Source organism: Heterodontus francisci, chromosome 6 (genome assembly GCF_036365525.1).
Source record: "Heterodontus francisci isolate sHetFra1 chromosome 6, sHetFra1.hap1, whole genome shotgun sequence".
Taxonomy (NCBI): Eukaryota; Metazoa; Chordata; class Chondrichthyes; order Heterodontiformes; family Heterodontidae; genus Heterodontus; species Heterodontus francisci.
This window is the reverse complement of record NC_090376.1, coordinates 78512042-78528661: the sequence shown is the minus strand read 5'-3', so window position 1 is coordinate 78528661 and position 16620 is coordinate 78512042. Positions and strand designations below refer to the sequence as shown.

Below are 16620 nucleotides of genomic sequence, written 5' to 3'. Positions count from 1 at the left end.
CAGAAGCACTCCAGCTATTTTTTAAGTCCAGCCTCCGGAACAAGAAATTACACGTCCCAGCTGTCACTAAATTGCTTCATATTTTGTTAATCAATCTCCCAGTTACAAATCATTCTAACATATAAAAAGTTTAAGTGACTTGAAAGGTGTTGACTCACTGGTATGATATATTTCCATGGCTGTGCCCCTTCAGTGCCTTCATTATGTGTCTGGAGAAACATGTTTAACAATCAAGGAAACAGCCCATTTTAAATGGAAACTTGAAGAAAACAATCCAGAAATTGGGCAAGCATATCTACAGTCCTCTACCTAGTTATATGTAAAATAAAAGTCTAGTAATATTTTCAATACAACATTATTTTTCTTCTTCCATAAATAGTTCCTAAATTTCAATGTTAATGAACCCATTTGCAATTTGTATATGGTACAAAAATATGCACAGGGGTTAATAATTTAAACCAAATCTATAGGCTGCAGGCCAATTTATCTAACTTAAGGGATGGGTCTTGGGTCTGTGTGTAGCAGATGTCCTATAATGTGGACAAGTGCATTGTAATACATTTGGGGCTGGTAAATTCCAGGCATATTTATACCATGCAGGTGTAAGTCAGGGTCAATACTCCCTGTTTAACTCATGTGTATTTAGTTTATCTGAATGTGTTTAGAACATTCTGTTTGGAGTTTAGCAGTACATTGTACTAAATATAGAGCTGTGAAGAATGGAACAGTGTGTTTCTTCTTGTTGCATGACACAGTTATGTATCCCTCATAGCAGAAGAACTACGAACCCTTTCCTCAGGCAGTAAACAGCTTTCAGATTAACCAGCTCCAGAGCAGTGGAATTGTTTTGTTGGTTCAGAGTGGCAGTGGGGCATGCTTTGTAAATTTCTCACTTGTAAAGGTGGAGCAGAGGGCTTTAACCTTGCCCCGCCCCCATAAAGTTTTAGGTGGGAATCTGTTGATCCTCTATGCACAAGTCTGCGATTCAGCATATTAATTGACCCTACTTAAAAAAGAAGCCTTTCCCTCTTCAAGTATGCTGTGAGTCTATTTAATTCTTGTCTCTACCTGGGTTTAAGTATATTAGGGAAGAAAATACCTATGTGGTTGTTATAAATATGATTTGTTCATTAATTATAAGAAAATCCACTTGGTCTAGTGTTAATTTCTTTGAATCATTTGAAATTTAGAACTTTGGATGAAGCTGGCCAGCAATGTACTGCGCGAGAAGGCCGTGGGTGCTGGGTCAATTGAAATTTTCAAGACTGAGATTGATAGATTTTTGTGGGGTAAAGGTATCAAAAGATATGTAATAAAGGTGGGTAAGTTGAGTTACTATACAGATCTGCCATCATCTGACTGACTGGTGGAATAGATTCGAAGAACTTAATGGCTTACACCTGTTCCTATGGCCCTAACCGTAATAAGTGGACCTCCTCCCCTTCTGTGAATACCCACTAAATGTAACAAATCATACAAAGAGTTAATGACTCATTAAAAATGTACAAGTTGTGGGTATAGGGAATATAAATTGGATTTTATTTTAGTCTAGTTTTGGTTTGGTGGCTGTTTCTTTAAACTAATAGTATATAAATAGTTTAAAAAAGACTGGCGTTCAAATGTTCATACCAAGTCTTTCTCAAAAAAGTGCTAGACATTTGGTGGTTTGCAGGCACAACAGAGTAATAACTAAAATTTAACCATGATGCTGTGATTGTATATGACTCTACTTTTTTAAATTTATGTGGCCAACTATTCAAAATCCAGGAAGTTGCAGCAATTTTTTTCCAGGATTTGGAAAGAAGCTGTGCGATTTGCATCTGAGAGTTAATTTGAAAGTTTCTGAGACTTTGGGCTGTATTTTATCAGCCCCCGAGGGACAGGCAGGGTGGCATGGGGACCCATAAAATTGTGAGGGAAGGTTAGGGGGTGAAGTGCCCGACGCCATTCAATTTAGTCAGGGGCAGGGAAGGTTGAGGACAGCCTTCCCATCCAGAGGGCAATGGAGGCTTTTAAGTGGCCAAATAATGGCCACTTAAGGGCCTTACTCCACCGCTGCTGGCAGGCCACCCAGTAACTCCAGACGGCCTCTGTTTGTGCTGGATGGAATCATGCCTGCTTGGGCAATTTGTGGCCCACGGAGGGCTCCCAGCGGCAAGGGCTGCCTCTGTGCCACCACCCAACTCCCTACCCTCAACATCCCACCCACCTCCACCTCTTGCTGGGGCCAGTCAGGCAGGCCCCTACAAGCCTCTCCCCACTTACCTCCTTGCCGAGGCTCCATAGTTTCTCATGGTCCAGGGCCTGCTGCAGTTCTAGCAGTGGCCACTGCTCCCTCTGATGCTACTGAGACTGCTGAACTGCCAGCCCTCTGATTGCCTGGCAGCTCTTGGAGGCGGGATCTCCATCCTTAAAGAGATGGGGACCCCACGCCAGGCAGTTAATTGCCCAAGCACTGTAAAATGCAGCTGGGGTCCTCAAATGGCTTTTTGATGTGTGGTGTTGAGTTCCCCGCTGGCTGTATAAAACTCAGCCCTTTGAAACTCTTGAGAGAAAAAATTGTTTTAAAACTTTGAAGACTAATTTAAATTAGTATAGGCTCCCAAAGGGGAATAGTAGAATTGCCTGATATAGAAATTATTTATAGAGGGTTAGCTTAATATCCTTTGATTGGTTTTCCTCACAAGGAGCTAGGTTGAACTACAATTTTAACTGCAATTATAAAACTCAATCTGTTTACAGATTACAATCTACTCTTGCTAATTCAAAATTGTTTTTCAACTTCAAACACAATCCAATTATTCAAATATCATCGTAATATAAGAAATAAATGCTGAAAATATTGACTTGTCAAATAATTGAATTGTGACTTTGAATTAAAAGGATTCTAAATCACATGTATATTTTGAGAAATAAATTTTCTTAAAGCATTAAACTTAAAATGAGGTCTCAGTACGTGATGCTCCAGTCACCAGCAGAAACAGAAATGATCCTATGAAGGCATAGGATACATCCAATAGCTAAAAATAATGAGCAGACCGCATTTCCTCTTTCATTACCCGTGTCCATTACCAACAGTTTACCTAGATATCAAAGCTAGGATAGATACACTTGAAGATGGGGGAAGAGAGACTCACTCATGAGAGTGATCTAAGAATAAATGTGAAGCAAGAAGAATAGAAAAGACAAAAAAAGAGACCTGAAGTGAAATTTGGAACCAGAATAGTAAGGTTTATTTTCATGAAGAAAAGGCAAATAAGATCTCTAAATGTGGTAGGTAGAGTTAAAGTTATCTCATATAATTGCTAAAAAGAAGAAAAGAGTTTCAAGTAGAGTTGCTGAGATGCTAAGGAGAGAAAGTTGGTCATAAATACAGAGAGAGAGCAATACAAATGTAAAGGCCTATGAGAAAGAAAAATAACAATTTGGATTGAAACTGTGGCTTTAAGGTAGAAGAATATACCAAAGTGCTTCATAGAGGTGTAAGGAAATGAAATGGATGTTGAAACACAAAAGAGGAGGTATATAAAAGAGGGGTCAAAAACTTGGCAAAAGAGGAGGATTTTAAGGAACATCTTAAAGGAGGGGAGGGAAGTGGAGAGGAAGAGGGATTTAGGGAAAAAAATCCAGAGCATACAGCCAGGCAACAGAAGGCATAGGCACCAATAGTAGAGTGGAAGTTCCGCCCGCTTGAGGCAGGAAGTCCTGCCTAATAGAGCTGCCGGCCAATCAGCGGGCTGGCAGTTCTCTGTCCCAGCAGCGCCACATGGAGTAGTGGCCACTGCTGGGACTGCACCCAGCATCCAGAGGAACCCTGGAATGCAGGTAAGATTTTGTTGCCTCGCTGGGGTGATTGCTCGTGCCCCGGCGAGGCAAGGGTGGTTGAATCGTGGGGTGGGGAACATGTTGGGGGTGGTTGGGGCACTCCCCCAGGCCGCCAGAAAGCCACCTGCTTTTGTCAGGTGGCTTTTATCGGGTCTAGGACGTCCACTTGCCACGTGTAAAATCCATGTGGAGGCGGGCAAAGGCTCTTAAATGGCCGTTAACTGGCCACTTAAGGGCCTTGATTGACCTGCGGTGGGCGGGCCATTTTTCGCCACTGCCGCCCTGCCTCAAGTGGCGGTGGAGGCGGGAGCGGGTCGGGAACGGCCCCCGGAGCCTCCTGCTCCATTTTACACTACCCTCCCACCCCCCCCAGACACCGTCCCACTCTTTGGTGGGGGCTTAAAATTCAGCCCTCCCTCTCTACCTTGCTCAACTCCTTAAAGACTGCTCAAAATATTTCCTTCCTTGGCTCAACATCTATTTTTGTTTGTTCAGGCCTCTGTAAAACTCCTTGTGATTCTTTTTATGTTAAGGGTGAGCTACTGGATGGTTAGCTGTTGGCCTTCAGGAGCAGATGGGACAAAGAATGGGGATGGTGTTACGCCCATAATAATCAGATGAAAAGGCCCTCATGAAGTACAGAATAAGAAATAATTGATGTCCTGCTTTGCCATTCAGAAAGCTATCTGTGTACAATTGACAGTATTGTTCCTCGTTCAATTAAATAACCCTTTCTAACTCACAGCCTTGACCTCACCAAATATGTTCCACTTCTGAGAAATTGAAATCCAGTAAGATTAGCTAACAGCCCTACGAGCTTTGATTTTCTAGCCCCAAGGAGAAATTCAAATAATGCCAGTTTCCAGTGTGAAATGGGTGGCATAATTGTGCTAAACATTCAAAGATGTTGGTCTGAGGCCTGATTGAAAATGGGCCTTTGGACTCATCAGCTTGGGTTCCTTCTGCAGCTTGCCAGTCAGGGCCTTAAAAATGTTGGCCCGATCCGGCACCAAACTGGCCTGCAGATAGGTCCTGGGGAGGCAGGCAATATGAAACAGGGCCAGTATTGGACCACAGTATTTTGTGGGACCAGAAAGACCAGCAGTACTCCTTCTCAGGCTCCAAAGAAATGAAACTGTAAAAAATTACTTCCCTTTTGGTGATCTCCAGTGGCACATGGGTCTCACAGGGCTTCAGAATCTCACCTCCTTCAAGGAGGTGACATAGAGGCAGCAGAGCATGATTGGCTGGAAGAGACGGCTATCGGAGGGGCAGCCATCGAGGACCTGTAAGGGCGCTGAAAGGAGTGCCTTAGGGCATCAAGTGTGAGTGGAAGTTGTACTCTGCTGCAGGGGAAGGATGGCAATGGGCTAGTGGCACCTGGTCATAGATCAGGTGGGGGTATCAAAAGGGGGACACTGGCAGGGAAGAACTGCCTTTCTACTTTCTACTTCTTATGTGCCTCATCCATCCAGGCTTCGAGAACCCTGTTGAAGACAAGGTGCTCCTGAGCAGCAGGGAGGTGCAGGCAGCTGCAGTGGCACCGCAACGGCCTATGAGCCCACAGGAGTGTCCTCGGTTGCCTCTGGACGTGGAAGAAGGGCAAATAGGAGAGAGAGCTTCCCCACAAAGAAGGAGGTACCCTTCAAAGAGAGTGTACAGGTCAACGACCCGCAGATGTCTGAGAGCCAGTGCCAACAAAGAATCCACCTCTCCAGGGAAGCCATGACAGGCCCACGTGCTATGATGCACAATGAACTGTGCCCCAGGGGACTTGATGGGAATGCAATGCCTGTGGTCTTGAAGTTCACCGTCGTGCTGAACTTCTGTGCCAGTGGATCATTCCAAGGATTCACAGGAGACATATGGGATTTTGCAGTCTGCGACACATCAGTGCATCTAGGAGTTCAGCAATGCCCTTTTCAGGAGGGCCGGAGATTATATGAGCTTCAGAACGGATCCCAACTCTCGAGCTGAGAGGGCCATCGGGTTCGGGGGCCATCATATGATTCCCCCAGGTGCAGGGTGTCATCGAGTGGATGCATGTGACCATCAAGGCTCCAGAATACCAGCCAGTGGCCTTCATCAACAGAGAGGGCTTCCACTCCCTCAACGTGCAACTAATCTGCGATCACCATAAATGGATTATTCAGGTCTGTGTATGCTTCTTGGGAAGTTTCCTGCATCAAGTGTACCCTGAGACGTGCCCCCACTGCGGGAGGTATACACTCCTTCTCACCAGCAAGACGAACTTTTGCCTCTCTACTGACCTTCTCAGCTATCTGCAACCATGCCTACTTGGTTTGGATGGCAGGTCTCCTCCTCCCATCACTTGGGAAAAGGACGTCCCTCCTATCCCTAACACCCGAAAGGAGCATCTGGATGGAGGCATCAGTAAAGCGTGGGCCTGCACAGGATCCCCTCTCAGCTATTTATCGAGAATTTCTGCTACCTCCTCCACTTCTGGGCCTTCTGAATTCAGAGTGTACTGCAGGCCTGGCAGCTCTTTAATGATGGCCACTTTAACTGCCGAGGCATCAGTGGATGCCTTGCTCCCTGCCTCTGGGACCGACCCCGACAATGTGATTGCACACGGAGCCTGTTTCATTAGGGTTAATTGGCCAGCCGCCACTGAATCACGTGTGGTTGGCCACTACTGTTCCCGACGTGGATTGCATCCGGCTCTGGCCACGACGACAGGACTGGCACCCCAAAAATAAAATCCAGCCCACAGGATCAGTTTGCTTTTCATACAGTTAAAGAAAAAATGGGTTAGCAATGGATAGCCCTGTTTTCTGAGCACTGGGATCGCGATTTTTGACCTGCCCACACCCATGCTGATTGAGGTGGGCAACATGCAAATTTAGTGTACCCACCTCATTTCACAATTGCGGCGCAGAACTGAGGGGGTCCCACGCTACTTCTGCATTTCCAAGCTGCCTGCGGCCTCTGCGCTCAACAAAATTGGTGGGGAGGGGGTAGTGGGTGATGGGCAGCAGCATTGATAGCAGACCACATGAAGAGTCGGCTGTACCTCAAAGGGAAGCTTCACAAAAATATTGCTGCAATGTTAATTATTGCAAAGTAAACAGCAGGGCAGGAAAAGGGTTCCGCAGTGACGGGGGCAGTGCTGGAGGCACTAGTGCTGTGAGTGGGCAAGAGGAGAGATGCTGTGTTCTTCAGGAGGCTCTCAAAGACCATCCACAGAATGGAGTGGGACAGGAAGCCAAGAAGGTCAACTTCCGGAGCCTGGACCCGAGGACCTGGCAGCAGTGTCACAAGAAGTCTATTGACCTCACATTTTCACATGACATTTCCCACCCACCACAACACAAGACTTCATGCTGCTCAATGCACCACACCCATTACTCACCCAGCAGAGTTCCCTGGCACTAAAGATTCATACCTACCATCCAGATACTCCACCTCACCCTCGTACAAGTATGAATGCTGCCAGCCTCAAACCCACCTCTCGCTGCCTCCACATACCTCCAGCTATTCAGCTATGACAGGCACATCACCCAAACAGAGTGCTACACAATCACTGCCATTTTGCCCTCTCTTGCAGGGCAAGGTGGCACACAATCGAAAGGAGCAGAGCAGAACAGGCAGGGGACAAAGACACCTGCATCTCCTGAGGTATACAGAAGAGATGGTTGTCCACATCATGGGGCCGGCTGTGATGTTTCATGTCACACGGACCACATCATTGAAAACATTGAGGATGAAGGTATGTACCTGCCTTTATGGCCCTTGCGAACTCCCAGCACACCCTCATTCTGCTATCTGGCATGATGATCAAGCTGCAAATGGTGTGACCATGGATCTCCTGCTTCCCACTCCCCTCCCCCATTTCTCTCACACTAATCTTACCCTTTTGAATAAGAGCAAAATACTGCAGATGCTGGAACTGTGAAATAAGAACAGAAAGTGCCAGCAATACTCAGCAGGTCTGTGACCCTTCATCAGAACTGGCAAAAGTTCGAAATGTAATAGTCTTTGAGCAATAAAAAGGTGGGGGTGGTGGAAGAAGAACAACAAGAAGGAAGGACTGTCATAGGATGGAGGGAGGAGAGGTTAAATGACAGAGATGTCATGGAACAGAATTCAAATGGAGTGCAAAACAGTTGTAGCGAAAGACAAGGCATGAGGCGAGAGAGAGTGCTAATGGCAGAATAATGAACAGCTCTGTCTGAAAGCAAAAACATGAAAAATAAATTTAAGACTAGCACATTGTTAAGAAATAAATAATTGAAAAAGGGAATATATATATTTTTTAAAAAGTAATAAATTAACACCTACATCTGTGATTCTTCTGATGCCCTATGTCATTTCGGCAGTTTCCAGTTTCCTGGCCTTGATCTCTTTACTATGGACGTCCAATTTCTCTACACCTTCATCGCCCACCAGGACGGTCGGAGGGCTTTCCGCTTCTTCCTTGAACAGAGCCCCAGCCAGTCCCCATCCACCACCACCCTCCTCCGCCTGGCTGAACTTGTTCTCACATTGAACAACAACTCCTTCAACTCCACTCACTTCCTCAAAATAAAAGGTATTTCAATGGTTAACCATATGGGTCCTAGCTATGCCTCTCTATTTGTGGGGTATGTTGAACATTCCTTCTTCCAGTCCTACTCAGGCCCCCTTCCCCAACTCTTTTTCTGATAATTGATGATTGTATCATTGCCACTTCCTGCTCTCACCCCGAACTGGAAAACTTAATCAACTTTGCTTCCAATTTCCACCCTTCTCTCACCTTTACATGGTTCATCTCTGACATTTCCCTTCCCTTTCCTGACTTCTCTGTCTCCATCTCTGGAGATAGGCTGTCCACTAGTACTTATTGTAAGTCCACCAACTCCCACGGCTACTTTGACTACACTTCCTCACACTCTGCCTCCTGTAAGGACTCCATTCTATTCTCCCAGTTTCTCCATTTCCAACACATCTGTTCTGATGATGCAACCTTCCACAACAGCACCTCTGATGTGTCTTCCTTTTCCCTCAACCGAAGATTCTGCCGCACTGTGGTTGACAGGGCCTTCAACCGTGTCCAACCCATTTCCTGCACTTCTGCCCTCACCCCTTCCCCTTCCTCCCAGAACTGTGACAGGATTCCCCTTATCCTCACTTACCACCCCTCCACATCCAAAGGATTATCCTCCGCCATTTCCGCCACCTTCAGTGTGATGCCACCACCAAACACGTCTTCCCTTCCTCTCACCTGCCAGCATTCTGAAGGGACTATTCCCTCCATGGCACCCTGGTCCGCTCCTCCATCTCCCCGACACTTCTTCCCTTTCTCACAGCACCTTCCCATACAATCGCAGGAGGTGTAAAACCTTTTGCCTCCTCACTCCTCACCATCCAAGGCCCCAAACACTCCTTCCAGGTAAAGCAGTGATTTACTTGTACTACTTTCAATTTAGTAATCACTGCTCACAGTGCAGTCTCCTCTACACTGGTGAGACCAAATGCAGATTGGGTGACTGCTTTGCAGAACACCTCTGTTCAGTCCTAAAGCATAACCCTGAGCTTCTGGTTGCTTACCATTTTAATTCACCACCTTGTTCTCATACCCATATTTCTGTCCTGCTGCAGTGTTCCAGTGAACATCAACGCAAGGTCGAGGAACAGCACCTCATCTTCCAATTTGGCACTTTACAGCCTTCTGGACTCAATATTGAGTTCAATAATTTCAGACCATGAGGTCCATTATTTTTTGTTTATTTTTATTTTATTATATATTTTTTTAGTTATTAATTTTTTAACCATGCGTTAGTCTTAAAGTTATTTTTCATGTTTTTGCTTTCGGACAGAGCTGTTCATTATTCTGCCATTAGCACTCTCTCTCTGGATTCATGCTTTGTCTTTTGGTACAACAGTTTCATGATATCTGTCATTTAATCTCTCCCCCCTCCATCCTATTACAGTCCTTCCTTCCTTCAACTTCCCCACCCCCCCCCCCCCACAACCTTTTTCTTGCTCAAAGACTATTACATTTCTAACTTTTGCCAGTTCTGATGAAGGGTCACAGATCTAAAACGTTGACTCCGTTTCCCTCTACACAGATGCTGCCAGACATGCTGAGTATTTTGAGCATTTTCTATTCTCATTCCCCTTTTGAGTTCCTGCTTCAGACACCCAAGAGCTGCCGCCTGCCCAGCCACAGCAGCTGAAGGAGAAGGGAAGACAGCAAAAGCACAGCACTAATGAAGAGGCCCCAGCACTTGATCTGACACTTGCAGCCACCAATTGAGCTTCTGGCACTGCATGCATCATGGAGGTTAGTTTAGAGTTGGGATCAGCACGTGGTGACTCATCTGGGCACGAGTGGCTTATTCTAGGCCAGGGGTAAATGATAGTTCATTTACCAGCTCACCAGAGTGCGTGGTTGAAAACAGGTACGGCTACAGAGGAGTCAGATGAGGGTTTCAATGGGGTGGTATAAAGGAGAATGCTAATGACCATGCACACCAAGATGCTGGGTTCATTGACTGGCCTGCCAGACAGCGTCCTGTCACTGTCAAAGAGCATTGAGGAGTCCAGCTCCAACTTAATAGAGCAGATGGGCAGAGTTTGCTCTCTCCACAGCCTCTGCTCCATCTTCCTGTTATCCTGTAGACCCAGAGGCACTGCCATTGCTGCCCCCATACCTGTTGCAGTCTTTTTGTGGATAAGTCATCTACTCCTGTGAACCCCCCTCGTGAGGACGCAGCAACGCTCCCTGGCAAATCCAGGAACTTACAAAATCACCTCCAAGAACACTCCAGAGTACTTTCAGACACTTTGTTATAGAAAAGGTTCCAAAAAATGACCTCACCTGCAAGTTAGATGTCTAGCCCTTTAAATAACATTAGTGCTGGGCCCATCTTGAAGCTTCATGCTTGTTTGCAGAGGGAACGATGAACAGGTTGCCTGCAAATTGGTTTGACAAGTTTGGAATCCTCGCCTCACATCAGCTGGTTGGGCTCTTTGACCCCAGGATAGTGTCCATTTAAGGTCTTCTGGTGCACACGGGTTCACCCTACGTAATGAGCAGATGCGTAAGAAGCAGCTGGTGGCTCGGTGCAGCACAAGGTCTCCTTAGCGCGCCAATATATGGCAATTTCATGCCCAGCATATTTTGTCTTTGCACTTGGAGCTGCAACCACTGTTGATATTTGGATTAAAATGAATTGTTACATTGATATTAATTAAATGGTGCCGTGGTGTCTTATCTTGAATATGAATGGCTTCATGCTTATGAGAAGGGTGACAATTTTAAAAATACAGACTCAGTCTGAAGAGTTATAAAAATTGACTTTAGCTTTTTAAAAAGAATGGACAATGCTGCAAAAGACGGCTGCATCTGCATTCAAACATTGCCACACTGTCTGTTTAGAACAAAGGATGCCCAACCAGGTTGAGAAGTGTCAATTACTCCCATCCTGAAACTTTCCTGAATTGAATGGGATCTACTGAACCAAAGAAAATTTCAAGTGGAAACATCATAACTGGATTATTCTCATCCAGGGCCATTGTATGATCAACATGGGGGAGAGTACAAAGTGTCTTCTACCAGAATCTGATGTGACAAACCTTTTACCTTTAAAAGGCAGCCCTCAAGGCAGAGAGAAAGAGAAAGACCCAGAAAGAAGCATCACTAAAGCTTGTCCAGCTGCGAGCTGGGAGGAAATCCAACAAGCCAAGAAGGAATGCACCCTGCTGCAAATTCTATATTTTCAACGTATACAGCAGTGAATTGGATGTGATCCTCTTTCTTCAAACTGAACTTTCAACCAAGAGAGAAATCTACAAACAGCTCAGGCCTGCAACCAACGAGAGAACTTGACTTCAGAGAATTCAACAGGTTTACCATGAACCCTGAAACCCTGCCTCACTTGAAAAAACACTTAACCCTTTTCCTCTCTATCTGTCTCTTGGTGTGTGTGCGCGTGCGTGAATGTGTGAGTGGATACTGTTGCGACAATTTTGGGATAAGGCATATTGCTTAATAAATAATTAATCTTCTGTTTTAAACCTACAAGAAAATCTTTCACTGACTGTTTATTTGACAAATAAAACACAAAGGGGTTAAACCCTAGCAACGAAAAAGATTTGCTGCGGTCAGGTGGGAGTTGAACAGTGGGAACCACCCACACCCCTCTCCACGTGGCCGTAACAGTGATATTCACTCATATTACAGCCACATCTTCAGAATACGTAAGGACTTTTTATAGCTACACATACCTGATGGGAGTGGTACTTTACTTTAGTGTGATGTGAGCTAGCACCATTAAGTTATGGTACTAGCTGTGCACCTTTCTGGTCAGACTTTGGAGCCCTATGCATGCGTGTTTACAAGCATGTGCAGAGCTGAACTCGCCAACATTGAAATGCTAATTAAATTATTAGTAAAGAACTGATGAAAAAATTTATAACTATAGCTTAATAGTTTAGAGGTCATTTTGCACTTACACTGTAGCTGGTGTGAGGTGGTCCCACACAGCTTGCCAGAGTTTATTGCAGTGTCAAGTCAGTGATTTAATTCTTTAACTATGATGCAGTTTTTTTTTTGTCAATGTTTGCTATTGACATTGCCATTTTTGCTTAATCAAAAGCTCTGACAGAGGTTAGAAGAGAGGAAGTCTATAAGATAGTTGATTTCTGTTGCTTGGGGGCTATTCCTATAATATCCAGAAAAATAATTTGAAGTACAATTTTTGCAATCTGGTGACACCCTCATATAAAGTCTGTTTAAGTACAGCCTTATATGTTACAAGTTGTTTGTGAAATTGAATTAGGTTTAAATATCAAGGGGCAACATGCGGACATGTACAATCAGTGTGGAACTTGCGCAACTATTTATTGGCAACCAGTTTGGTACATGGGGAGAAATTAATCAGAGATGTTCCTTTGGAGCTCCAGAGGCAGCTTGATCAACTACAAGTAAAGGTCAACTACAAGTAAAGGTCAACAACATTTCATGGCCATCTTATGTTAGGACAGATACTGATGCAGTGTCAGACTATGCCTCTGTGTTATGACATCACTCTTGCCTCTGGTTATTAGGTTTTCCCCTGTGATGTCCAAGCCCAGCTGCTTGACTTGACTGACATGGAAGGACAGCCATGTGATCTAGAGCTTGAAGATGCTGTGAACTTTAAAGAAGGCACAGAATCCCATCAGGTTAGTCCTGACTTTGGCCAGTGTAAGGAGAAGTGTTGCTCCTGAACCTGTAAAAATCATCTAACCCCTTCCAGTTATTGAGATCATCTTCAAATAGGCAAGGCTTCATATCTGGCCACCTAATAGACAGTAACTCTACAGAATCCATCCAATTGATTACATGGAGTAATTCTCCTTTCCTGGAGACTAACATAATAATTTCATAACATGTAAATTCTTCCTGTTGGGCTAGTGATGCCATAGATCAAGACAAGTCAGTTTCCTTTTTACTCTCCAAAATTTAATTAACCAACATTTGACTCTCTCTAAATTGATATTAAGTATTGCTGAAAATAGAGACATGTTGCCAAAGCTTTTTATCTTGCACTCATCAGGACAATCTGCAAGAATACCAATGTAAGGGAAGCAACAACTTTATACTGTATGAGAAGAGAGTGCTGATTGATTGGCAAGTGAACTTTGATTGGTGGAGGTGTTGCCATGGAGAATGCACCAGTTTATGGTGACTGACAGTTAACTGCCAAGCTTTGTTTAGAATTTATACCAGGAAACTTGACTCTGATTGGTCAAGGCATTGCCCTGAGGAATGAACCAGCAAATGGCTGTCACTTATTGATATTACTAGAGCTAACAGCTGAGGCTTCCAGCTGAAAGGTGGAAAATAAAGAAATAACTTGAAATTATAGAATGCTTTTCTTTAACTTTGGACACCCAAAAGCACTTTACAGACAATGAAATACCTTCTGAAGTGTAGACAATCGGGTGGAAACATGGCAGCCAATTTGTACATAGTAAGGTCCCACAAAATACAATGAGATGAATGAGCAAATAATCCATTGATTGAGGGAAATGTTGGCCAGGACACAGGGGGAAGACACCAGCTCGTCTTTGAATATTACCATGGGATCTTTTCCATCTATCTGAGAGAGCAGACTGAGTTTAATGTCTCCTCTGAAAGACTGGGTCAAGCTGATAGTGACTGGGAAAGGAATAGACTTGGTGGCAAGAGTAGAAATTTATGGCAGAGTTTGAAGACTGTAGTTTCAGTGTTCTTGTTGTTTAACTGGAGGTAATTGTAGCTTATCCGAGATTCGATATTGAACAAACAATCTGGCAGCACAAAGGCCGTGGAAGGATGAAAAGAGGTGATTGAGAGGTAGAGTTTGGTATCATTGGCATACAAGTGAAAGCTAACCCCATGTCTTCATCTTTATGTTGCCAAGGAGTAGCATGGAGATAAAGAAATGAAGGGTGTCAAGGATGGATCCTGAGGAAGACTGTAGAGGTGGAAAGACAAGCCATTGCTAGAGATGTTCTGGCTGCGATGGGTTATGTATGAATGGAACTAAGTAAGGGCAGTCCTGTGGAAGTTGACAATTGAGGAGCAGAGTTGGAAGAGGGTTGTGTGATCGAATGTATCAAAGCCCTCAGAAAGATCAAATAGAATGAGGGAAGGATAATGCACCATAGTGATAGTCGTAAATACTCTTGATTATGACTTTAGTTAAGGTAGTTTCGCTGCAATGGGAAAGAGGGAAACCTGATTGGAAGGATTCAGGCAGCAAATTGTTGGAGAGGTGCGTTGTGATATCACTTTAACAATGTAAGTACTCACAGCATCACAAGAAGTGATGTCAATCAGTAAGTGATCAGTTGGTTTGAGTTGAGCAAGACTGCGAGTCACATGTATATGATAGATCTGTCTCTTAAATGTGATACTGTAAAATAAAGAACCCACAGTTTTATAACCACTCAACTTAAGATTGTTTGATACCCTGTTGCTACATAAAAGCAATAATGCAATATTGTGGCAGTGTATGATTTTTGAAGATTATTCAGCTTTCAAGCGTACCATCTCGACATGGTAGCAGCGTGTGGTCTCTGAAACAGCACACTATTCACAATGTAGTGATACAGATGCGCAATTGAAGATCACAGCTATGAGGTAACACGACTGCAGAGAGGCTCGGGAATCAATGATTTGGGCAAGACATCGAGACCAGCAATCTCTCGTGTCTTCGTATAACACTGACAGGGTAGTGCAACTCATCGCCAGGGATGTGGCGATTCAGCACGGCAAGTTCGCCGACCTTCCATAAAGTTGTGCTCAAGACACAGTGCGTACATGAAAAAGGTTGTTCAGATCGATGTTGGCCGGAAAGAAGCAGCAGAAATTGGGTGGAATCATGCTCGGAAAAACCGAACAAGGTCCGTTCTCGTCGAGGCTGCGGATCGGCATCAGCATTATGCGCTGGGTGTTTTCCCGACGTTAGAGTTTCATGGGCAGGGCATCCCTGATCGCAGGCATAAAGCCCGCACTGCAGGCACAGGTTCTGGGCGAGGCCAAAACTTGATGCTGCAAACACCGTAGACCTGCAAGTATTTTTTTCCTTCCAGGGAAAGGCTCAAATAAAAAAGGCTGCATTTTAAAGGGGAAAGCTCCAGCTGCATGTTTGACACTGGGAATTTGGCACCAAAATGTCCACTAAATATCCTTCCATGGATTGGAAAATCCACAACCTCCTGCATAAGTTTCAACTTTTTAAATAATTGTTGAGTTTCTTGGATCCGGCCGTCATGGAGCTGGAAAAGCAAGTGGTCAAGATAAAAATAGTAATCGGTAATGATGGGTTATACTGAATTAACACCTCGGGACTTTCTGAAGCAGAACAAAAGGACCCAACAAGACTATGGTCCGTATTAGAGGACCAGGATTAATTTCAGAATTCATCACCTAGAGCTGATGACATACAAGCAGCAATCAAGAGAAGCCATTGACCACTTTGTGAGCAGGTGCCGTCAGAAAGGCAAACTCTCTGACTTCTCAGAGGTGGAATTATCAGAACAAATTATGGAGTTGGTGATCACGTCTACCCGACAGAAGCTTTTCAGAAAGGGCATTAGACAAGGAAATAGGGTATGATGTTGAAGGTCTCCTAAGAGAAGGCAGGAAATTTGAGGCAATTGTTGCAAGTAGGCAGTGCATATGGGCGCGTCAGGCGAGGTAACCAGGACACCTCAGCCAGACAAGATGTGTGCCAAGTACAGCCTGATGCACCAAACAAGAAACTGTCCCACCTTCATGGACAACTGCAAGGTGTGTGGCAAGAAAGGACACTGGGTAAGGCTGTACATTAGCTCTAATAATGGAAGACTGGCCAGGAGTCACAGCAGACCATGACCTGACAAGAAGCAGACAACAGCTTGTGGAAGAAACAGTGATACATCTGCCAAAAGCCAAATCAAATGCAGATGCAGACATGTCAATGAAATTGACAATGATGTGAGCAGCATACAGGGCACTGAAGGTGACCAAGCCTTGCACACAGTAACTCTTACACATCAACTGGATGTAGTTACACAGAGGGAAGCATTCACAACCATTGACATAGTGTCCCCAGAGAAAAGTGGTCAATATATGTTGCAGTCCAAGGTCGCTACAAGGGCAAGTGCCGCTGCAGATAGTGAAAGACAGGTACCTGGCGAGATGGAAAGCCAAGATACAACCGACAAAGACAAGACTCACTGCGTACAATGGTACGCCAGTCAACTCTATAGGTGCACTAGGCTTAAAGCGCAGGTATGGAACCTTAGTTTGGTCACAATAGGTTTTCTACATTGTTG

The 16620-nt window shown here is 44.6% G+C and overlaps 1 protein-coding gene across 3 annotated transcripts in view; it reads left to right on the top strand.

The window, feature by feature from the left end:
- dlg2 (discs, large homolog 2 (Drosophila)) overlaps nt 1–16620 on the top strand; it is a 1345388-nt gene that overhangs the window by 480012 nt on the left and 848756 nt on the right. For 2 of the 3 annotated variants that reach the window (XM_068033932.1, XM_068033931.1), the window contains one exon: nt 12880–12996. The exons of the other annotated variant lie outside the window; for it this stretch is intronic. In XM_068033932.1, the coding sequence (XP_067890033.1) occupies nt 12880–12996 (117 nt within the window). The remainder of the gene's footprint in view (nt 1–12879; nt 12997–16620) is intronic. 3 annotated transcript variants of the gene reach the window in all.